Raw genomic sequence first — 23,012 nt, 5'->3', positions numbered from 1 at the left:
ATCCCTCATTTGTGTGTGTATCCCTTTAAGACAGCGAACCGCGTCTTTAAGGGATACACACACAAATGCTGCATCAGGTATCAATGGGTTAAGCCAGAAGTTGTCAGTTTTGCTAAACAGTCATGATCTCAGGTGAGGTCACACAGATGGCTTCAGTTTAAAGTGCCTTCTATCAGAAGGGTTCCTTCTATCAGAACAGAGTTTGGCAAACCAGGCCTGTTCTAATGGTCCTTGATCCTGGAATGACCTGCAGGCCGTTCTCAAACTGGATTTTTGAATTTATTTAAATGGTTTTAAACATAGATTGATGGATGTGGCCACTGTTAACTGCACTCGCTTCAACTAACAGACCAACAATTAAATTTCACTGCCAGTGCAGTGTTTATGCATTCTATCAATTATAATGTATCTCTAGCTGTGTGGTGATTTGATGTCCTGTGTGGGTTTTCTTTGTACCTAATTGTTGCTGTGTACTTGATGTTATTGTTCTGTTTTGATGCTGCCTGATTTGTGATCAAAATGCTTACGTTTCCAGGACTTTGGGTGCGTGTGAACAGTCTGCTGGCTTTGAAAGCAGCAGTGCTTCTTAATCTACACCATCTTAACTGTGCATTTGTCTACAGCTCTCACTTGTAACAGAGGTTTTAATCTCAGTGTCCTAATTGAAAAGGTCCTTAAGGGATTTGTCATGAGATGAGATATACTGCTGGGTGTGTCCCTGTGGGGAAAAGTGTCTCTGCACTCTGTGTTCTGTGTCACTCAATCAAAACATCAGTTCAGTTTGTTTCATTGTTGTTACCTTCAGAAAATCTATTCATCACTAGTCTGACTCACTGGAAGCGCCGACCATTTCAGCCGGAGCTCCCTCCCTGTGAAACAACAACAACGGTTCAGACAGCAGTAATCAATTTAGAACAAACTGACCAACACCAATCAGGTTGAAGATTGTGGTCATACTTTGCCCGGCTGTGGGAGAGCAGTGGCTCTGTGCCAAACACTTCCTGTCAGATGAAAAAACACAAGTTGAGTTGTGAAATGCCACATTCCTCTTCTCATTTTGTTGTGACGTACAGATGTGTCTGTAAGAGCTGCTGTCACTTCTGATGCAAGCTGAGAACAAGGTTCTTCTGTTGAGCAGCTCTGGCTCTATGAGCCCCTCCTGACCCTGGATGCTCCCTCCACCCACCAGGATGCTGGATTCTCTACATCTAACGGTCTTTGGTGAGTAAACTGTGCTGCTTCTTCTAAAGCTTCAACGCACTGCAGCCTGTATGACTTGAAGTGATTTCACTGCAGCAACTTGACTTATTTTAGAAGCATAAATATCACACTTGTTCTTATTATAAGGGGAAGTTTGTGGTGGAAAATTCCACCACAAAGTGAGACACAATTTACCAGACAGTGGTGTTGTCAGAGACACCTTCCCCAAACTAACAACTTTTAAGGAACTGAAAACATGCATTTTGTTTTTAGTTTGGCACCATGCATCTAACAGGTTTTGCAAAGTGTTCATAAACAGCATTTGCTCAACCTAGAAAAGCATGTAATTAAAGTTTAAACTTGAAAATCACAAAGATTGGAGTAAAAATGATTTCACCCAACAGCGACCGCAAGACAGAAAATAATAATAATAATAATCTAAATGACCATTGACTTGTTCCATGTACAGTATGTCTTCATGATGAACCGTCTACCATGTCAATAGTTTGTAAAGAACATTTCCACAGAAAGGCTGTGTCATGGGATGTATGATGGATTTAAAGAATGAGGACAGCTTTGCAAATGTCTTTTTTTTAACTCGGTTGAGTGAATTTGGCACACTTCATACAGTATATCTGACATGCAATGTTGTATCTGTGATTTTCTCTCCTTTAGTCTCTTTTCTCCTGACCTCATTCTCACCTGCAGGTCAGTACATTTCCCCAAGCAATAAAAAATAAAAATAAAAATATTCTTGTTTTTATTTAGATTCTAGCCAAAATGTGTCTTCTGTGTCTGGCAGATGGTGATCAGATCAGACTAGTTAATTCTACTCAGTGCTCTGGAAGAGTTGAAATTTATCACAACAGAAGATGGGGAACGGTGTGTGATGACCACTGGGACCTGAAGGATGCAGAGGTGGTTTGCAGGCAGCTGGGCTGTGGGACGGCAGTGAGAGCCCTTCATCTGGCCTACTTTGGTCCAGGAACCGACCCGACTTGGCTTGATGATGTGCACTGTTCAGGAAATGAGCGCTTTCTAACTGACTGCCCTCACAGTGGATTTACACACGAAGACTGTGGTCACGACGAGGACGCCGGAGTTGTCTGTTCAAGTGAGAAGCATTCTTGATCACTTATCTCAAATAAATGATCTCCTTTGTCTCTTCGACCAGTAATCAAACTCTTGGGCATCTGATCGTTACAACAATATTGTAAGCCCCTAGCCGCTGCTGCTTGTGCTGTTTAAGATGTAGGAATTTAAAATGACTCCACTTTTGCATGCTGTGAGTCATAAATCACAATAGGTGAGATGGCATTTTCACTGTACCAGTGCTGCCAACTCCTTCCCAAGTATAAAGTAAAGCTAAAGTACTATTGGCTGCTCAGAAAGTCGCTAAATGACATCACAGGCTAATTTGCATATCAAGGGATGCCGTTGTGAGATATTAATTGCTGACTCCGCCCGCCCGGGCCAAATTTGGCATACGCCCTTAATAAATGACAAGCAAATCCTATGCACTGTGTGTGTATCTGAGTGCAGGGCTGGCCATGGGGGATAAACTTTCTGGGGCATAGCCACTAGGGGGGGCACGTGGAACCCAACAAGATTTTTTTTTAAACCTAATTATTTACCATTACTTCTTAAAAAACAAAAATCATGTGATATTTATTGTTTCTTTAGTAAAAATCGAGTCCCTCTCCTGAAAATGCTGAGTCTCTATTTATTTATTTTATTTTGGGGATATTACCAATTCAACGTCAACAAGGCAGCGTGCTTAGCTAGGTGAGGTACCAAATACCCTGTAACACCGCCCCATTATCGCCCCTTCACTGAGTAAGTCTCTCAGAATCAGAATCAGAATCACTTTATTGCCAAATGCATCACTAGGATACACAGGAATTAATTCAGGTGAATCAGCACACTCGACAAGATACAAATAAACATACATATGTATACGACAGTGAAGACAAGACACTCAGAACATGATAGAGCATGTAGCGTAGTTAGGTTACCAAAACCAATAGTTTTGACAAAAAAACGCAGCTATGCACTCAGAAAAGCACTCCTAAAAGCAATAAAATCACCAGATACTAATATTTAAAAAAAAAACAGAAACGCAGGGATGAAAATAGTAAGAAAAAGTGAGGGTGACTGAAACGAGGTGGGGGAGGGGGTAGCCATGACCTCAGATGTGATTGGGCTTGTTGAGGAGAGAGACAGCCCTCTGGAAGAAGCTGTTTAGGTGGCGTGTGGTTCTGGTTTTGATGGCTCAGTTTATATGTATGTGTTAGAGAGAGAGAGAGACAGAGAGAGAGAGAGAGAGAGAGAGAGAATATGAATATGAATATGAATATGAATATGAATATTAACACATTGACTGCCAGCCATTTTTTTCTTGCTGTAGGTAGCTTCTGCCAAGCCGTTTTTTGAGGATTGTGGCTCATTTTACAAGCGCCGAGGATTATTTTCTGCTTGGAGTTTGTGAACATACAATATCTCAAAAGTACTAATAGAATGTGTACTTTCTCTGTCTAAAAGAGTTAGTTTGTAGAGTTAGTAGTTATGTAAGCATTATCAGTTGAATACAGCATGGTTTTAGCATGAGAAAAAATATTCAGAGATAAACGGCTTTTTGTGAAATTCGATAGAGCTGTCACTTTAACCATTCATTTTTGGCTCTCTCTCTCTCTCTCTCTCCCTCCCCCTCTCGCTCTCTCTCTCTCTCTCTCTCTCTCCCTTCCCCTCGCTCTCCCTCCCTCTCTCTCTCTCTCTCTCTCTCCCTCCCTCTCGCTCTCCCTCCCTCTCTCGGGAGACGCACTAGGTTTAATCCTAGTGAGAGGGGGAGAGGGAGAGAGAGAGAGAGAGAGAGAGAGAGGGAGGGAGGGAGAGAGAGAGAGCGAGAGAGAGAGAGAGAGAGAGAGAGGGAGAGAGCGAGAGGCAGAGTTGCTTCAACCCCTCCCTCTTCTTGGCTGCCGCGGCCGTCACAGTCTCAGTGCTTTTGCTGCTCTCCTGTGCCTGTCTGCAGGCTGCTGTTTGAGGAAGTCGGCATGGACTCGGCTCGCTCGCTTCTTGGGAGTTTTGGTTGAGAGAAGCTTTTGCGATTCTGGTCATATTTATGCTGCGTGTTTCAAAGTGTGTTCCACCTGTAATGTATTATGTAAATTTGCAATCCCGCATCGCCAGCAATCAGTGCGAAAACGAGAGCGTTTTCCCCCAACCATTTTCATGAGAATGTAATACTGTAAAATCGCCTCGCCATTTCCTTGCTCCCTTTTTCTTTGATTTCGCTCGTCTGGGGGAGCACTGTCAACACTTAGTGGGTCGGTAAAATAGATTATACACATTCAATACCTCCAATAATTGTACAGGAGACGTAAAAGGGATTGATCAACGCCCCACCGTCAAAAAAAAAAAAACGATTTTTTTGACGTATCCATACGTCGCTGGCAGTCAAGCGCTGGATTTTTTTTGACGTATGCATACGTCGCTGGCAGTTAACGTGTTAATATGAATGAAGCCAATTTGGAGCGCGCGGAGTCCACTGGCTGGACCTTTTCAGGGGCACCATTTCTATGGGTGGCCCTGTCTGTGTGAAGCACTGAGGGAGAAAGAGAGAGAAACCCCAGCAGCAGCTGCACCAATTTATTGCCAAATGCACTGGATTCAACACGTTAACGTTGCTTCATGGTCAGAAAAAGTCAGCAGATTTGTCGCTAGTCGCTTTTGAGAAATAGAAGTCGCCAGGGAGTCTGAAAAGTAGCTAAATATAGTCACAAAGTCACTAACCCAACACTGCACTCTACCATGACTGATGTGTTTAAAAATAATGACCATGATTCCCCCTGCCAGACACTGGAGACACAATTAAGTCCAAAGAGAAAGGAGCAGAATACATTTTGATGCATGACATTGCACTATTACCTATCTCAAATCAGTCACATTTAAATCAAATGCATTTCCTTGGGAACACGATTGGTTTAGGAGGCTTTGTGTTGAGTGGCGGATTCTTCACATCACAAAGAAGGTATCCCATGGTCGCTTTACCAATCAGCCTTCCGACTTTAATAATTTAACGTCCAACTCATTTGACGCTAATCCTTTCACTCGAGTGATCAAAATCATTGTCATTGTCACATATCCTTTCTGTCCATACAGACTTTTCCTTTAACTTGTTGAATGGAGAAGAGAGTAGTGTTCACATCTGTTGGTTATATCTGCAGAAAACATCCTCAGCTGTGCTGTGACCCAAATCCAGGAAGTCAGCTTGTCTTTATAATATTCATTTTTGTGTCTCTTTCACCCAGTGAAGCCCAGCATCTCACTGATGTGTCCTCCTGCCGGGCTGGTCTTGGGTCCTGAGGTAGAGGTCACCAGAGGTCACAGCTTCGTCATCACCTGCTCCATTTCCCCCCTGTATCCCAGAGGCGTCTTCTATCTCACCATCTCTGGCTCCAACAGCATTTACAAGAGGCCAGCAGCCGACCACTCAGCCTCCTTTGACTTCCCTGTAGCAGAGTATGAACACCAGGGCAACTACAGCTGTGTGTATGAAGTGGAAGTCTCTGGACGGAAATTCAATTCTACTGAGACAGAGCTGATGACTGTCATCATTAAACGTAAGCAGGCAGAATTTAAACTCTCTCTCTTGAGGGAAATGTGGCAGTGGTAATCAATTTGATCATTTCAAGAAGACATGAGAGTTAATGAGAGAATCTACATGCTTTATTTAATTCGAAAACTGACTCTCTACAGATATGCTTTTGTCCAACAACATCAATAATGAGTAGATCGGATTATAGCTTACCTCTAAGAACTGATCCTATAATAATAATGTGTCTGTGAGTGAGTGAGTGTTCGGCCACAGCTATGCATTTTACGCACGGTCAGGCTGAATCTTTCAGGAAATATAGGAAGCACCACTGTGGGTGACCTAACGGACCCAGATTTTTATTTATTAGGTAATTAGGGCCGTCTAACTGGGCAAAAATGTAATTAGTGGCCAACAATGCCTCAACACAGGTGCAGCACCATGGAGAGCTCCAGAGTGGAGCAGCACACAGGTGAGTGAAGTTTGAGTCAATGAACTCTGGAGCAGCACACATGTGAGCTGAGTCCAGGAGTCTTTTTCAGACCAAGGACTCATGGTTGACAGAGAAACAGAGCAGGGACTAAGAGTTCTCAGTTTCAGCTCGAGCCTGACGGTACCCGACCCAGCCCGATGGGCTCGGGCTGGGTTCAATTTTTGCTAATTGGTCGGCTTGGGTTGGGTTCGGGCTTCAACTTACTAAAGCCGGGTCGGGGTCAGAATTTCCAGGCCCGTTGAGAACTGTAGCAGGGACCGCCTACAATTAAAAAACGAAATAAAATATTTATAATCCAGAGCACACCAGGATGTATTGACATTTCTTTTTATTAATAGATTGCATTTAAAAAACAAAAAGGAGTGAACGTGTTTGGCATATTATTATTATTATGTTACTATTATTGCTGTTTTTTACTCTGTGAAGCACCTTGAGATTTCGTTGTATTTTAAAGTGTGCTATACAAATCAAACCCATTATTATTTATTATTATGATTTTTTTAGGTCAACAAACTTGATCTTTTGGATATGTTATTCTCATGATGTCAAGTGATCTGATGTGATGATTCTGAATCTGTTTCAGCCTCTCCAGCACATTTCATCATCAGACATGTTGTCCTGCTGCTGACTGTGCTGTTTTTGGGGCTGACTGCCCTCTGTTTCTACTGCAAGGTACTGCACATGTTTATTCAATAGAGGGTTGAGTTAAATGAAGTATTTAGAGTGTTTTTTTGTTGTTGTTGTTTTTTAGCTAGAAGGATGTGTGAATGATCCACTAACATAGATGGCTGCTGTCATGTCACTCCAGGCCACCAGGGGGCAGAAGCCAAGAGGATAACATTGAGTTGGTGCTTCCAGTGCTGAAGGTGGGCCAGGTGAAGCAGCAGGGGCCCGGGGAACAGAGTGGGATCTCCAAGGAGAGTACACTTGCATGATCGCACGATTGTTGAAGCTTGGCGTTGCAAGATACAAGCGGGATTTACTTGATGATTAACTTTTTCTTCTTCTTTTTTTTGCTTCACATAGCTAGTTGGTCAATTTGTTTTACTTTCCAACTGTTTGGGTTTGCTGCTCTGCCTTGCCTGCTGTGCTGTGCTACAATCTGAGCCATTTCTGTTGATCTGTGAACAGCTGTCATTCGCCCCATCACTGCAATTGTCTCCTGGACAGCTGAGTAACGTTAAACACACTCTAGTTCACTCTAGTAGTAGCAATCAGTAAAGAGCACACATAGGGTCTGAATATGGGTCCCAGGTCATTATTCATAGCTTCAAAGAAAAGCAGTGCTGCTGATCCTGGACTAATGCTAAACTCATACAGAATGAAGTCATCTTGGAGCAGTGCTGCTGATCCTGGACTAATGCTAAACTCATGCAGAATGAAGTCATCTTGGAGCAGTGCTGCTGATCCTGGACTAATGCTAAACTCATGCAGAATGAAGTCATCTTGGAGCAGTGCTGCTGATCCTGGACTAATGCTAAACTCGTACAGAATGCTAAGTCATCTTGGAGCAGTGCTACTCAGACGAGCTGAAAGGGGTCAATTTGAGAAACCAATGAGGGGCTCCTCAAGGCCAGATGAAGCAGCAACAGAGTTACAGATTTGCTGTATTCTTTAAACCAAATAACTTTCACCTACAAATAATACATATTAGATTGTATTAAGTACTTAAATATGGAATGGGCGATGATTTGATTAAAGTACATTTTGTAGGCTATGTGAAAAATACAGAAAATGGCTTGGTAACAGTTAGAGGAATAAGACATCACTTTTTTAGGGTTTATCCAAAAATGCAGAACATGCTGTTTCTATGAAATAATGTCATACATTTACTTAGACATAACATGTCTCCACATATTTTCATGTAGACATGTTGAATAGTTTTTGACTGAGCAAGAAAAGAGTCTAGTAATGTAACAGTAACAGACATGGCTGAGTTTCCCAACAAAGAAGCTTCTTAACACATTGAGTGCCACAGCGCTTCAGTAAAATTGTCTGGAGCCTGTGCCAGATTCACTTCCATTCAGTTGAAAACAGCTATAGAATTTTTTCTATTAGAGCTATATTGAGAGGGCTGGACTCTACTGAAACATTGAACACTCCTGCTTCTTCCAAAGAAGAAATTTTGTTTCTAGACAGTTCCATTATGAAATGACAGCCTCTGTAAGAAGTGCACTTTCAAGGGTTTTCTGCCGTTTTTTTTTACTTTTCGAGATATAGTGACTTTTATGAATACTTTTTGCACTCTAATTTCGAGCACATTCACTGACTCTGGCTGGTGTTTTCTGATGTGGTGGCGTAGTGTGGTTTCTGTGCAGCCTGCTCCCCCCACCCCCTCCACCACCCCCGAGCTGCGGGCTCCTCCCCACACGCACAGAGTACAGACTCGTTTTTGCCCCGGACAGATCCCAGCGCGCAACAAGGAAGTGCCAAACGCGACTGAACGAAAAGGGCTTGGCCGTTCGGCTTCGGGTGCTGGCTTTCTGGCAGGGAATCATTTGGAGAAACAGATAGATAGAAGATAGATATAAGCAGAAGAGCTCAGTTGTGGGCACGGATGCAGCCGAGCCAACTGTCCGCTCCGCTGCAGACAGAGCAATCAATACGGCTCTGGCTGAAGTATGCATCGGTTCCACTTTGATCACGGCTTTCTCCGCTGTCTCCTGTACAAAGTAAAGGATCTGAGGTGGGTGGAGCAGCTCCTGTGACGATGTTTAAGGTGGCGCCGTGTGATCCCTTGAAGGGATTCATGCTCACTGGCTAGGTACGACCTTAACTCATTGGGTGCCAAGGACGCCGTACGGCGTCTTTTTATTAATCTCGCTTGGGTGCCAAAGACGCCGTATGGCGTCTTTTTTTCGAAATTGCTTTTATTCAATTTTTAGATCGTTTAGGACCTTGGGCAAGTATTCAACATGAATCCCTACAAGAATCGGATGCGTAAATCGGCGCAATCTTGACGCGATGCAGTGCTGCCCCCCCCCTTCCTGCGTCAGGGCGCTGCCTTTCTCTTCTTGAGAGCGCGACAATCGGCCATTCCTTCCTTGTCTTCCCTTCCTCTCGGCCCGTTTATTTCCTCTTGAGCATATCCATAGCATAGCGAGTATTTAGCGAGTATTTAGCATAGTCATTAGCGATAGATTATATTTAGATCAGTTTGTGAGATTGTGTGGTGAGTAGATTTGAGTGTTTGGCGTGTTTGGTGAGTGGTTTGTGTGTCTTGAGACACACAAACCACACACAGTGTGTGTGTGTGTGTGTGGGAGATCGCGTGTGTTAGTTAGCGTTAGCAGTAGATTACCGTAGCTCTTAGTTAGTAGTGTGTTTGTGAAAAAAAAAACAAAAAAAATAAGTGTCGGTGTTGGTGTTGGTGTTGGTGTCGGTGTGTCTGTCTGTCTGTGTGTGTGTGTGTAGTTGTCTCTGTCTGTGTGTCTGTTAGCTAGTTTATAGCCAGGTGTAGGCGTGTAGATTAGCTTTAGCAGTATGCCCAGGCGCAGACGGCCTAGGCCCGGAGCTGGCCAGCTTACGCTGGAGCAGGCCCTCTGCCGTGCCGTGAGGAAGAGAGATCTTCCGGAGACTGACTCCGAGGACCCCTCATCCGATCCTTCATCGGATCCTGTGGAATCCAACACGAGGGATGGTGACTGGCATCCACCACCTCGTCAGGCCCACCTGGATTCCAGCGATGGTGAGATGAATCGATTTTCAAAAAATCATCTGATATTGAAAACACATATCATGTATCTTATTTTTATAAACTCTCACTTTGACTACAGACTCTGACGAGTTTGATGAGGAGGAGGAGGAGGAGGAGACTGATCTGGCGCCTCAGAGAGGCTCAGAGGAGGGGGATGTGGCGATGGCGTCTTCTTCAAGAGGTGAGAACCTATACTTTGCAGGAAATTCATGTCACGTATACAGCCAGCTACATCTATAATAATAATAATAATAATTGATTGGATTTATATAGCGCCTTTCTAGACACACAAAGCGCTTCACATATCAGGGGAGGGAGGGGGAGGGAACTCAACTCATCCACCATGTATTTGTCAGGACAAAAGGAAACCATGAGAACAATCTAAACATGTGACTTACAGTACAGTATCTATATAGGAACAGGCATCACTGGCCAGCAAGTAAACAAACCATTGGAGGTAATAATGTAAAAAATAAATAAACGCACACACTTATTCATCAATTTATTTTTGTCAACACAAAGCTTGGTAAGAATAACAATCCTGAATTAGCCTACTAATACCATGTAAAATATAAAATTTCAGAGTTGCAGCACAGCTCTGAGGAGGGGACTGACGATGAAGGGGCAGGTGCTCCCGCCAGCTTTCGTCGTGCCCGCTTGCAGTCCAGTGACGAAGGTGAGATATAAGCCATTTTAGAATTACAATTATTCATCTGATATTGAAAACATAAACTTTTTTCCCTCAAGAATGTATCATATTTTATAAACTCACTTTGACTACAGGGGAGGAGGAGGAGGAGGAGGAGGTGGTGGAGGAGGAGGAGGAGGAGGAGGAGGAGGAGGTGGTGACGACTGAGCGCGTGCGGGCATCTGCAGTTGGGAAGAGAGGGTCTTCAAGAGGTGAGAATCTATAGATACTTTACAGGAAATTCATGTCACGTATGCAGCCAGCTCATCTATAATAATAATAATAATAATATCAATTATTATTATTATTATTATTGTCAACACAAGGCTTCTAATTATTGGAAAAAAGACAGCTTTTTTACATATCACAATTGTCTGAAGAAAAACCTTTTATTTCATTTTTCAGCGGGCAAGCCTCGTCAGGAGGACTCTCCACGCTGGCATACTATGCCAGACTGGAGCCCCAAAGTCTTCCCCTTCACAGCAATGCCAGGTCCCAGGAATGCGGCTGCATCACTACAGTCAGACAAGCCGGCAGATTTCCTGGAGCTGTTCCTCGGTGATGAGCTGCTGCAGATCATTGTTCAGCAGACCAACATCTATGCTAAACAGTGCATCGCCGTGCTGGATCAGCTGCACATGCCCTACACCCGGGTAAACGCCTGGCAACCGCTGTCTGTGGGAGAGCTGAAGCGATTCCTGGGGCTCCTCTTCCTCACTGGCCTTGTCAAGAAGCCCAAGATTGCGGACTACTGGTCTCTTGATGTGGCGATGGAGACCCCATACTTCAGGAAGACAATGTCCCGCAACAGGTTCCAGCTGATATGGCGCTTTCTCCATTTCTGTGACAATGAGAGGGTCGATGCCACCGACCGGCTCCACAAAGTGCGGCTCATCCTTGACTTGCTCCTCTCCAAGTTCAAGGAAATGTACCAGCCCTCACAAAACATTAGTGTGGATGAAGGGATGCTGTTGTGGAGGGGGAGGCTACGTTTCCGTGTGTACAATCCGGCAAAACCGATAAAGTACGGAATAAAGAGCTATATTCTGTGTGATTCAGAAAACGGGTATTGCTATGCAATGAAACCCTACTGTGGAATTCACAGCACCCTACTGGACACCGTGCAGTTCCTCATTGCCGGCCTTGAGGGATATGGCTACCGTCTCTGGATGGATAATTTCTACAACAGCGGGACTGTGAGCCGACGTCTCCTCAGCCTCCAGATGCACTCAGCTGGGACACTCCGGGTGAAGAGGGGCGAACCTGCGTCCATCCGGCAGGTGACCATGTCGGATCTGCGAGTAGGTGAACGACTCGCTCGTCATGACGATGGGGTGATGTTCCTGGCATGGCGGGACAAGCGCATCGTCAGGATGATCTCCACCTTCCACCAGGATGTCATGAAGACTGTGGCGGTGAAAGAGAAAGGGCAAAGTGAACGGGTCCTGCAGAGCAAGCCAGCATGTGTTGTCGAGTACAACCAGTACATGAGTGGGGTTGATCGACTTGACCAGAAGATATCCTACTATCGATTTGTGAGGAAGACGTCCAAATGGAGCTCCAAGTTCGTGGTCTACCTCATGCAGATTGCAATGAGCAATGCATTTACTCTGTACAGGAAATGCAACCCCACGTCCAGCTGCAAAGTCCTCAAAGAATTCACCCTGTCTGTGGTGAAATCGTGGACGGAGGCGACATCTGCTTGCCCCCCCCCTCCTCCTCCAGCAGACGAGCCACCTCCTCTTCCTCCAGGAAGGACGCCAAGACACACACGCCAACGGTCCAATTCAGTGAGGCAGAATGTGGACTTTGCGGGTCATGTGCCACAGCCGGTGAAAGTCCCGCCCACCAAGAGCAAGGCAAATCGGAAATGTGCGCACTGCGCAGCGAAGGGACACCGAAAGGAGACCAGATTTGTCTGCCCCCAATGTGACCATGTGCCTCTCTGCCTCTACCCCTGCCTTTTTGAGTATCACTCACAGTGATTGTTGTATCTTTATACAACAATCACTGTGAGTGATACTCAAAAAGAGACTAGATAACAGTACTATTATTATTCTATAGTTATTTATAGATTATTATTATATATTATTATATATATTATTATTATATATTATATTATTATTATATATTATTATATATAGATAGTTATTTATAGATTATTCTATCCTATTCTATAGTACTACAGTACTATAGACTCGCCCCCACATCTCAAAGCAGCAGTTATAAAAGATCTGTATGTTTTGTGCTAACTCCACACAGGTCATCTGAATATGGCTGTCCGGACAGGGGGACGCCCAGAGAGGCCACGGCCCATTGTTTATAGTACGGTACAAGACAATAATATTTTCTATAACAGTGATGCTGATGTCATAACTGTCCTCAATGTCATAGGCTCGGATGATGTCATCGGTACAAGTGTCCAGTGATGTCAGCAGTGATGATGTCATCGCTCGTGACCTTTTTTTGCCTCCAATATACAGCATGTGTTCATTTCCAACTCCTGTGAAGGTTATTTTCAAGAAAATAAAACAATGCAGGAAATTTTGTGTTTGACTATTTTTATAATGTTACACAAAAAATGAAAGCTTAGAATGTGTAGTTTCATCCAGAAAAAGAAAAAAAGTTGATATCTTCTTTCTTTGTGGAAATATGGACTTCAATATCCAGCATGACCCCGTGAAAGTGAGCATTTTGATGTTAGACCAAGTGGTATACTAATATTTGTAGAAAATAAACAAAACATTCTTTTGACATACTTTTTCCCGCAGGTAAACTAGACATTCTAACCTTTCATTTCAGCTATAGCATTTTGTTCAACTCAAAGGAGAATTCATTATTTGGCCTATGTTTACATAAAGTTGTCTTGATTTCCAACTATTTTGAAGGTCCATGTGAAGAAGATAAAACAGTGCAGGACATGTGTTTTGAATATTGTTATTATGTTACACATCAAATGAAAGCTTTCAATGTGTAGTTTCATAAAAATAAAAAATAAAGTTGATATCTTCTTTCTTTGTGGAAATATGGACTTCATTATCCAGCATGACCCCATGAAAGTGAACATTTTGATGTTAGACCAAGCTGTAAACTAATATTTGTAGAAAATAAACAACACATTCTTTTGACATACTTTTTCCCGCAGGTAAACTAGACATTCTAACCTTTCATTTCAGCTATAGCATTTTGTTCAACTCAAAGCAGAATTCATTCTGTCGCCTTTCTAACATAAAGATGTGATTATCTCAGAAACTAATTTCACCATGCTGTTTTCGGTCGAAAACATTCTTTTTCAGAGGGGTGTATTTCCAAAATGGAACAGTTTATAAACACACTTTTTTTTTTTTTATGAAACAGAAGGGTTCAAAGTTTCATTGAGGCTATTGGTTGTCCATATAAGAGGAACACAAAAAATGATATGGCTATATTAAAATGCATTGCGGCCTATGTGGCACAGTACAGCAACCTTTTGCCCAAGGGCCGTGGCACCCAAAGTGTTAAACAGCAGAATTATGGAATAATATGAATTATGATTTTAGGACGTCCACAGACGTCCTTGGCACTCCTCGTTACTTTTTTTTAGGACGTCCACAGACGTCCTTGGCACTCAATGTGTTAAGGAGTTAAAGGAGAATTTCGGTTTTTTACACCACGGTCCTCATTTCCAGGTTAAAATATGATGTTTTACTCACCGAAATAGTTTGGCTTCATTCGGATGCCCACGGAAGATTTTGAGCTCCGAGTAGTCTCCTCAAACAGGCTATAACGAGAGCCTGCGGCCAGCGTGGGGCATGATGGGCGGGAGTGCACGCGCTCTCTAAATGACACTTTTTCTGTCAGATCACGGTTCATTATGGTTGTAAATATAATTATTTAGCTAATAGCTAGAAGCTAAGCTAACAGCAACACAGCAGTCAGCGTTGATCTGCCCCGGATGGGGTTACAGTGCCCATCTTCCCCCTCTGCGAAACCTTCTTCAGAGAAACCACAGAAGGGGGAAGATATGCACTGTAACCCCACCTGGGATGGAGACCTTATAATAGCACACCTGGTCTTCCATAACTTGGACACCACCACACATATCACGGACCAGAAAAAGAAGCTTTTGGGAAACCCAGCCATTAGCTTTTTGTCAGTTGATGAAGAATGGACAGCTTTCTATCAAAGAAAACATAAGACATTTTGAGAGATCTTATGAACTTATTGTTTTATTATACTTGACTAAATAACAAAGACAGATAATGTTTTGCAAACATTAGTAACTTGAGGTGAAACACTGTGAATAGGGTAAACATTGTAACTACATGTACAGTAGTATCAGCACGAAACTTCCCCAGTTGATGACTTAATTTGAGGCTTTACTTTTTTTTATTAACATTTTTCTGAAATTATGTTCAAATATGCAAATGCAGTATTATCTACAATATGCCTTAATTTGTGACAGAAAGTACAGCTTTTGATATGCTACAAACTTTGTTTTGTAAATAATCCCCATATTGTTTATAGCATCTAAAAGTATGTTGAGGCAAATACATTTATCCCATTTTTATCCCCAATTAGTGCTAATTCAATTTATTTATCCTGGTTGCTACTCCACCCTCTGCCGATCTGGGGAGAGCTGAAACTGGCTCCATGCTTCCTCCGAGACATGGGCTGTTAGCCAGCCGCTTCTTTTCACCTGACAGGGGAAGCTTCACCGGTAGGACATAGCACGTGGGAAGTTCACGCTATTCCAACCAGTTCCCCTCCCTCTGAACAGGCGCCCTTAACGACCAGAGGAGGAACCACATTAGCAACCAGGATATTGCATGTTTTGGTGAAGGGGGTTCCTATATGAAGGAGACCCCCGGGAGGCACGGGGAGAACATGCAAACTCCACACAGAAAGGCCCTTTTGACGACCCCACCTGGGCGGTGGGCACTCGAGGACATGCGGACGGGCACGCATTCCTTCAGTGTTCACAGCTTCCCAGGTGGGAATCGAACCCAGGACCTTCGAGCTGTGAGGCGACAGTGCTTACCACTTCACCACCGTACCCCCCTTATTTTAATAGTTTTGATATATATTCTGTTCATCATAAATGTCCGCAATGGATTCAGGCTGGTCCACATTCTTATAGTTGTCATCATCGTTATCATCATCATCATTGTCAAAACCATCATCATCACTGTGTTCTGGCTCTTCAACGACTTCTTCATCTTCCAGATTAATATAGTTATCCTCCTCTTCCTCAGAGACCTCAGCATCTTCATCACCCTCCTCTTCCTCGGCCCCTCCTGCTCGCCCCTGCCCCCTCTTGGCGTCTGCTGGCTCCACGTTCACATAGTCTGCCTCCTCTTCCTCCTCTTCCTCATACCTGCCACCATACAGGTTGCTGAGTCTGACGTCCACTGAAGCACATGCATCACCAACGGCCACTGAAACACATGCATCACCAACATGACATGCATTCTCACACAGCTCCTTACAAAGACACACTCCTCTTCAGAACAGGAAGAAGAAGAATGAAACAGCAGCAGCTTGTGTTTTCCTACAAGTTACTCTTCCATAGTAGTAATAGTGAGTAGTAATCATGGAAGCAACTGATTACATCTATGTTAGTAGCCCTTGAGTAGTAAGTCATTTTAAGTAGGACATATTATAGCCTAGACAATCAGTACATGTGAAATCCCTTCCATTAGAGCAGTGGTTCTCAAAGTAGGGTCCGGGGACCCCCAGGCGGCCTTGAGGGGGTTGCAGGGGGTCCCCCGCAAAAAAGGGACAATTAATTTGCACTATAATACCGCCCATAACACAATGACAGAATGTATGACTCGTTTGGTCATTGGTTTCATACACTTTCTGTAATAAAAGCAAAAATCGTATCAGTGGGGGAACCCTGGGACAAAAACGTATCAAATGGGGGTCCATGGTCTAATTTGTGTCAGTTTAGGGGCCCTTGACATGAAAAGGATTAGCACTGCATTACAGAGTACAAAGTGTCTCTCTGTAAGCAACAGAAAACTGGAGTTAAACTGACAGATTGTGGATGCATGCACAATAAGCAGAGGAATCTGGACGAATTTTGTTTGTGCACTTTTTATCATGTAATTTATGTTTTTCCAAGTAAAACAATCTAGTTTGAACTCTGTTGCCTCCTCCTCTTAGAATCACATGGCAAATCCGATAGCTGCTAACAATGTTATGTCTACTAAAAAAAATAAAAATTAAAAAGTTACCCTGAGTAGGCTGCTTGGCTCGTCGTCTTCTCCTGCAGACCAGACATGCTGAGACCACTACCACTATCAGCAGCAGGGAGCCGGCTGTTACCATGGAGACCAGCAGCACCAAAGATGCTGAGAGGGAAAACACAGGCAGAGTTTGTTAGGGCTGGGACGATAGGCTTATCTTCTGATGTTATTATCACGGTACTTGTATTGTGTATACTGATTGTAGGAGCCAGGTGAGCCAGGCTCAGGTGATCTATATAGGTACTGTCTTCACTGTGGTTCACCAGGTGTTTGACCCCGGAAGGGCAAAGGGTTTTTGACCGCTTCGCTTCGCTGTGGCGGTAACAATTGTTTGGTGTGCTCTGCTCTTGGTATTTTGGACAATGAAATGGACTGTATTCACATTTGTGCACAGGAGCAATAGCCTACATGAATTGTTTCCGCAATGGAAGGACAGCCTCAATCGTTTTTCTATGCAGCACACAACAAGATGGTATCGTATATGTAGTGTTAATATCTCGAGACACACTTTCGACTTGCATCGAAAAACCTGTCGGCAGGCTCCGTCAAAAGGGGTGTAACAGCGCTCGCACGCATGCTGCACTTTACCCGATCAAAATGAAGTTAACGTGACCGGTTTGTTGTCAACACTTACCATTTTCAGCGTATAGCAAGTTGCTACTTGCTACTAGCAACAAGCTAGAGTTGTTATTGTTGTTTCATAGCGACGGACGGATTTGAGAGCAATCCCCCCACATAACCAAGATACACCATGCACATAATCTGTCTTTTTGGAAGGAAAAGAGGTCCACGGCCATGTGCCAGCTACTTTCCTTCCAAAAAGACCAATTATGTGCATTTTGGATTAATATTTCATCGTGTGGTGAGTACCCAAAGCACAACATGTATTTTACTGTACTCAGTGTTAATTGGCATGAGAATTGTTTGGGCGGGCTGAGCTGAGCGCGTGAGATTGAAGGTGAAAGAGCGTGTCACATGCCAGAAATGTGTGAGTTGGCAACCCTGCATTAGATAATGTTAGTTCATCGATTTACCACCCAGAAGCTCCGCCAATACATCCAATAACTTTTCCGTCTTGTGTGGATAATGTAAAAGTCGGAAATAGCCTAACGTTACTACCGTTATGCTTCTGGAACATTGTTTGGTTGTAGTAAGTTATCCCCCTGACTATTATTCCATTAGTTTAGACGTGCATTGTTTGCACTGCATTAAATCTCATCTCACATCCTGTTTCAACAGGAAATGCATCAAATCCAGGAAGTAAAGATGTTTTTTTTTCATGGGAGTTTTAGCTGCCCGCTTACGTTTAATGATGACAGCCATCGGCTCTGTTGCAGTAGAATTGAACTTCCGTTGAGATACGTTGGCTTCATACACACAGCTGTAGGTGCCCTGGTGTTCATACTCTGCTACAGGGAAGTCAAAGGAGGCTGAGTGGTCGACTCCTGGCTTGTTGTCAATGCTGTTGATGGAGCCAGAGAAGATGAGATAGAAGACGCCTCCAGCAAACTGGGTGGGAATGGAGCAGGTGATAACAAAGCTGTGACCCCTGGTGACCTCAGGACCCGGAGGAGACGTCAGGGAGATGCTGGGCTTCACTGAGGAAAATCAAAATTGAACACAAAAGTGAATACAGTAAAGGCAAGATACACTTCCTGGATTTGGATTGGAGTATGGTTTTCAGCGCGCGCTCATGTTTTTTTTTTATTTTTATGCACAAGCATTCACTTCCACCATCTAAATAATGCACTGCATTTTTATTTGCTTTTACCTAGATTGAATTCAAATGTCTGACTTCGTCTCACTAGCAATATTGCCCGCTTTGAGTACGCGCGCGCGCTTGCTACTTACTGCGGTATAATAGCCTTAGTCTGTGTGTCCATCTAGAGTCTTTTCCTCAGCTCCGTCTTTTTTCAGTTGTTTCCAATGAGGAGAGAGCGTATGCGGGCGCACACGGACGTCTAGAGAAAGTGCGCTGCGCCCAGCGTCTATTTTCAGAGCGCTCTGGTGTTTTTGTGCGCCGGCTCTCAGCCCTTCCAGCTGAAAATATTTTAACTTTCCAGAAAGACACTGGTGTCGGGTGTTCCTTTTCTGGCAACTATCATATGGAGAAACTATCACAACAGAGACAGAAAGGCTAAATTGTGGAAGCAGATTGGCCAGACACTTAATATTTCTGGTGAGTGTTGAGCTAAATCACTGTATGTGTGTTGTTAGCGAATGTTAGCTGTCGGCTATCAAGCTTCTTCTACTTCCAGCATTTAACGGTCAGAAAAAGAAGCTAGATGGACACACGGCCTTAGACTGATGACATCATCCCAGATGACATTATCACATCATAATCATCAGTATGTAAATGGGAGCTAGTGCTCTGTCTGTCTGTCTGTCTGTCTGTCTGTCTGTCTGTCTGTCTGTCTGTTTCTCTACCCCACTGTGATTGTCCCACTGTGATGTCATAAATCCCACTGTGACCTCATCAGTGATGTCATAAATCCCACTGTGACATCATCAGTGATGTCATAAATCCCAGTGATGTCATAAATCCCACTGTGTTCTGCCCACTTACATTTAATGAAGACAGCCATTAGCTTGGTCTTGGTAGATTTGAATTTCCGTCCAGAGACTTCCACTTCATACACACAGCTGTAGGTGCACTGGTGTTCATACTCTGCTACAGGGAAGTCAAAGGAGGCTGAGTGGTCAACTGCTGGCTTCTTGTAAATTCTGTTGGAGCCAGAGAAGGTCAGATAGAAGACGCCTTTGGGATACAGGGAGGAAATGGAGCAGGTGATGTTGAAGGTGTGACCCCTGGTGACCTCTGTACCCTCAGGACCCGAGATCCTGGGCTGCTGCAGCTTCACTGTGTGAAAGAGATTACATCAAATACAAAAATGAATATGATCAAGACAAGATACACTTCCTGGATTTGGATCTTAGCACAGATGAGGATGGTTTTCTGCACAATTCTATGCTCGGATAACCAACAGACAAGAACGCTATGCGGAAAAAAAGAAAGAAAAGGGAAATGAGCCAAATGAGTTGGAGGTTAAATTATTACATAAAATACAAAGTAGCAAGGCTGATTGGTAAACCAACGCACTATCATTTGGCTGTGAAGAATCATCCACTCTCACCACAGTCTCCCAAACCAACCTGGGTTTGTACATAATTGAAATGTAACAGATTTGAGAATAATAATTGTCCTACTAACTCTGATTCTGGTTGGTGAAGTCGTGGTCATTCTTTGCTAAACATTACATCTGTCAAGCATACTGCCTACCAATTGTGATGTGGACTGCGTTGCTGTTAGAGCTGGTGCTGCTCTGGGCCGAGTAGCGACAGGTGTAACTCCCCTGAGTTAACGTCCCGCTGGTCCGTTGATATCCAGATGCAATGGTCTGACTGCCTCTGGAAGATCCGTCCTTGTAAAAGCTGATCTGGTGCTGAGAGCAGAGTGGGGGGGGAGGTGAGCAGGTGAGGATGAGCTTCTCTCCTGGTGAAAGTGCTGTGTGGTTTGCAGACAGACGAGGAGGAGGGAGTGATGTCCCCTGGCCTGCAAGGGAATACATCTATATTACCATTGTGTGTGAAATCACTTGCAGACGAGGAGGAGGGAGTGATCCTGCAGGGGGAAATCACAATGTACCATTGTGTGTGAAATCACTTGCACTTCAGATGATGACATGTGGAGCTGTCAGAATTGCAAGGTGAAACATTTAAAAATCCCTTTACATGCATGATTACAAAGAATGCAAAAGTGGAATAACTTAACATTACTGTATATCTTGCACAAGCAGCAGTGGCAGGATCATCAAGAGTTTGATTAACAAAGGAGAGAAAGGCAGAAAAGTGGTTCATATTTATTTGAGATATTGTGATCATAAATGCTTCTCGTGGGCGTCTGGTAGTAAAAAAAAAAACGTGGCTACCACCGCCGAGACCTGGGTTCAATTCCCGGCAGCGGTACATCCAGCTTGGTCAAACATTCTTCTTGCAGACACAATTGGCCGTGTCTGCGGGTGGAAGCTGGTGGGGGTATTCATCTTTTTCACTTCCCACCCAATTCACCCATTTTCTGTCTAAAAGGCAGGAAGTAACACAGCTGCAAGCAATACTGCAAGAAAGATATTAATGAGGGCCCCGGCACTGGAACACCTAAATGGATTGGAAGTTGGAAACTCTCATTAATGTTTTGCTTATGTAACCCACATGAAATAGATGCTTACTAAACCTGTAGTTTAGGCATGTAATTTTGTGTTTCTACCAGAGGGCGGCACACATGCTGTAGCCTATATCTCAGGTTAAAGACTGTTTCCTTCCGGACATTTCACCTACCATTCTGAAATCCCTTGATGCCGTGTATCATAGCGCTCTGCGCTTTATAACAGGTGACGGTTATCTAACACATCATTGTATTTTGTATGATAAGGTGAACTGGCCCAGTGGCCCACCCTGTCATCGAGAACATTGGTTCCCAAACTGTGGTCCGCAGACCAGTGGTGGTCCGCGGGGCTCCGCCAGAGAATTTTTTTTTTTCTTAACAGACAACAGTTTTTACATACACATTAACCCTGAGCAGTTGCCGGATTGGGCCAATTTTTCTGAAATATCGCGATATTTGGGAAACATAAACAACTTTGAACATTTACTTTCAGAGGCTGCAGCAGGCTCAGTTTTAAAGCCAGAGTGACGTGTATGTTATGAAACTAGAAGACTTAAGGAATCGATTTGTACCAACCATGTCATGCTAACTTGTCAGGAAGATAGCTAAATAACACTCCAAAGTTAGGCAAAATTTTTGCGAGGGGATTTTTTTCCTTCACATGCAGGTGTTTGTGTGTGTGTGTGTGTATGTGTGTGTGTGTGTGTGTGTGTGTGTGTGTGTGTGTGTGTGTGTGTGTGTGTGTGTGTGCGTGCGTGCGTGCGTGCGTGCGTGCGTGCGTGCGTGCGTGCGTGCGTGCGCGCGTGTGTGTGTGTGTGTGTGTCCATTTTGAACCAGCTAGTAGCCCTAGGGGAGAGTGGGGTGAGTTGTGCCAGTTTTTACTTGAGGTGTCTTTAAAGTGAGGGCTTGACAGTAATGCCTCCAACTAGAATATGTAAATATATTTCAGGATGTTGTGCACCACTGGGAACACTCCCTTTGGATCTTAAATAAACGGTTTAAAAAATATGGCTTTAAAAAAAAAAGTGGTCTCTTGGCACAACTTGCCCCGGTGCGGGGTAAGTTGTGCCTTTGGAGAGAATACATTGGGGTAAATTGTGCCATTGATTACTGAAGTAAAACAGAACATTTTCATCTAATATTGTGGTATCTGACCTGCCCACTGTCTGCCTTAATTAAGTTATAGTTATGGTTTACAATTGTCTTTCAGATATTAAGTTAGGAGCAGCTGGAGGGCAGATAGACAGTTCGGCTCCTTGAGAGAGAGAGAGAGAGAGAGGGGGCCTGAGGGGGACACTTAGGGTTAGAACAAAAGACTTGATTAGCATCAGGGTGTGGAGAGAGAGGAGGTCACACCTTTACACACAGAAATGCAGGGAAGACGAGAAGCGCACATACGAACATAGCAGCTGCATTGTTTAGGAGCAGAGGGGAGCAGGAGGGGGGCTCTGGATCCCAGAGACTTGAAAGGCAGAGAGAGGGGGGCCTTTGGGCTGGAGAGAGACCTGAATGGAGATAGCATTTGGTCAGCTTTTGTTAGGGTAAAATCAGAGACATAAGGCAGGATGGAAGAGAGTGATAAGAAGAGGGAGAGAACAAAAGGTCACACACACCAAAATAAGCACATACACCTTTTTGGGTAAAACGGTGATTGGTCGAGAGGGAGAGGGGAGAGGGCTGTGAATGGTCAGGTAGTCTGAAGGGGTGGAGTTTTGGTAGGAGGGGCTGGAGAAGGTCAGAGTTTATTTAAACCAATGCAAGAAAAAAAGAGCAGAGTAGACTTGGTTTTTAGACTTTGAGTTTTTAGACTTTGGTTGTTTTCTCTCGGTGACTTTCCTTCCCAGTCATCTTGTCCTTTTGAATGCTGAAATTTCTTTTCAAATAAACTTGTTTTTTTGAGACCTGCACATTCGCCTCTCGGCTCTTTTTCTGCATATTTTTGAAACACTGT

The 23,012-nt window shown here is 43.8% G+C and overlaps 3 protein-coding genes across 4 annotated transcripts in view; 2 read left to right on the top strand and 1 right to left on the bottom strand.

Annotated features, from left to right (window-relative positions):
- Positions 1 to 1,119: 1,119 nt before the first annotated feature.
- On the top strand, positions 1,120 to 8,091 carry LOC310788167 (scavenger receptor cysteine-rich domain-containing protein SCART1-like). 2 transcript variants are annotated; one of them, XM_083649693.1, is made up of 6 exons: positions 1,120 to 1,221; positions 1,876 to 1,908; positions 2,003 to 2,314; positions 5,508 to 5,819; positions 6,868 to 6,956; positions 7,093 to 8,091. In XM_083649693.1, the coding sequence occupies exons 1-6, from the start codon at positions 1,170 to 1,172 to the stop codon at positions 7,120 to 7,122; spliced, it is 828 nt and encodes a 275-aa protein (XP_083505819.1). In that variant the 5' UTR covers positions 1,120 to 1,169; the 3' UTR covers positions 7,123 to 8,091. The 2 variants fall into 2 exon arrangements, with proteins under 2 accessions (XP_083505819.1, XP_083505820.1); XM_083649694.1 differs by lacking the exon at positions 2,003 to 2,314 and having other exon boundaries at positions 1,121 to 1,221.
- A 1,676-nt stretch (positions 8,092 to 9,767) lies between these two features.
- Positions 9,768 to 15,182, top strand: LOC310788578 (piggyBac transposable element-derived protein 4-like; the record flags this gene model as incomplete). The annotated part of the gene is made up of 4 exons (XM_083650110.1): positions 9,768 to 9,831; positions 10,765 to 10,881; positions 11,075 to 11,639; positions 15,176 to 15,182. 4 exons carry the CDS (start codon positions 9,768 to 9,770, stop codon positions 15,180 to 15,182), a joined length of 753 nt encoding a protein of 250 aa, XP_083506236.1.
- LOC310788577 (uncharacterized protein) overlaps positions 14,945 to 23,012 on the bottom strand; it is a 28,126-nt gene continuing 20,058 nt past the window's right edge. The window contains exons 4-8 of the mRNA XM_083650109.1: positions 20,180 to 20,452; positions 19,466 to 19,759; positions 18,204 to 18,497; positions 16,888 to 17,004; positions 14,945 to 16,086 (exon numbers count right to left, since the gene is read on the bottom strand). Of these exons, the coding sequence (XP_083506235.1) occupies positions 15,716 to 16,086; positions 16,888 to 17,004; positions 18,204 to 18,497; positions 19,466 to 19,759; positions 20,180 to 20,452 (1,349 nt within the window). The 3' untranslated portion in view covers positions 14,945 to 15,715. The remainder of the gene's footprint in view (positions 16,087 to 16,887; positions 17,005 to 18,203; positions 18,498 to 19,465; positions 19,760 to 20,179; positions 20,453 to 23,012) is intronic.

The sequence above is a fragment of the Poromitra crassiceps genome (assembly GCF_964638095.1).
Source record: "Poromitra crassiceps genome assembly, chromosome: 13".
NCBI lineage: Eukaryota > Metazoa > Chordata > Actinopteri > Beryciformes > Melamphaidae > Poromitra > Poromitra crassiceps.
This window is presented reverse-complemented; position numbering and strand designations above follow the sequence as displayed.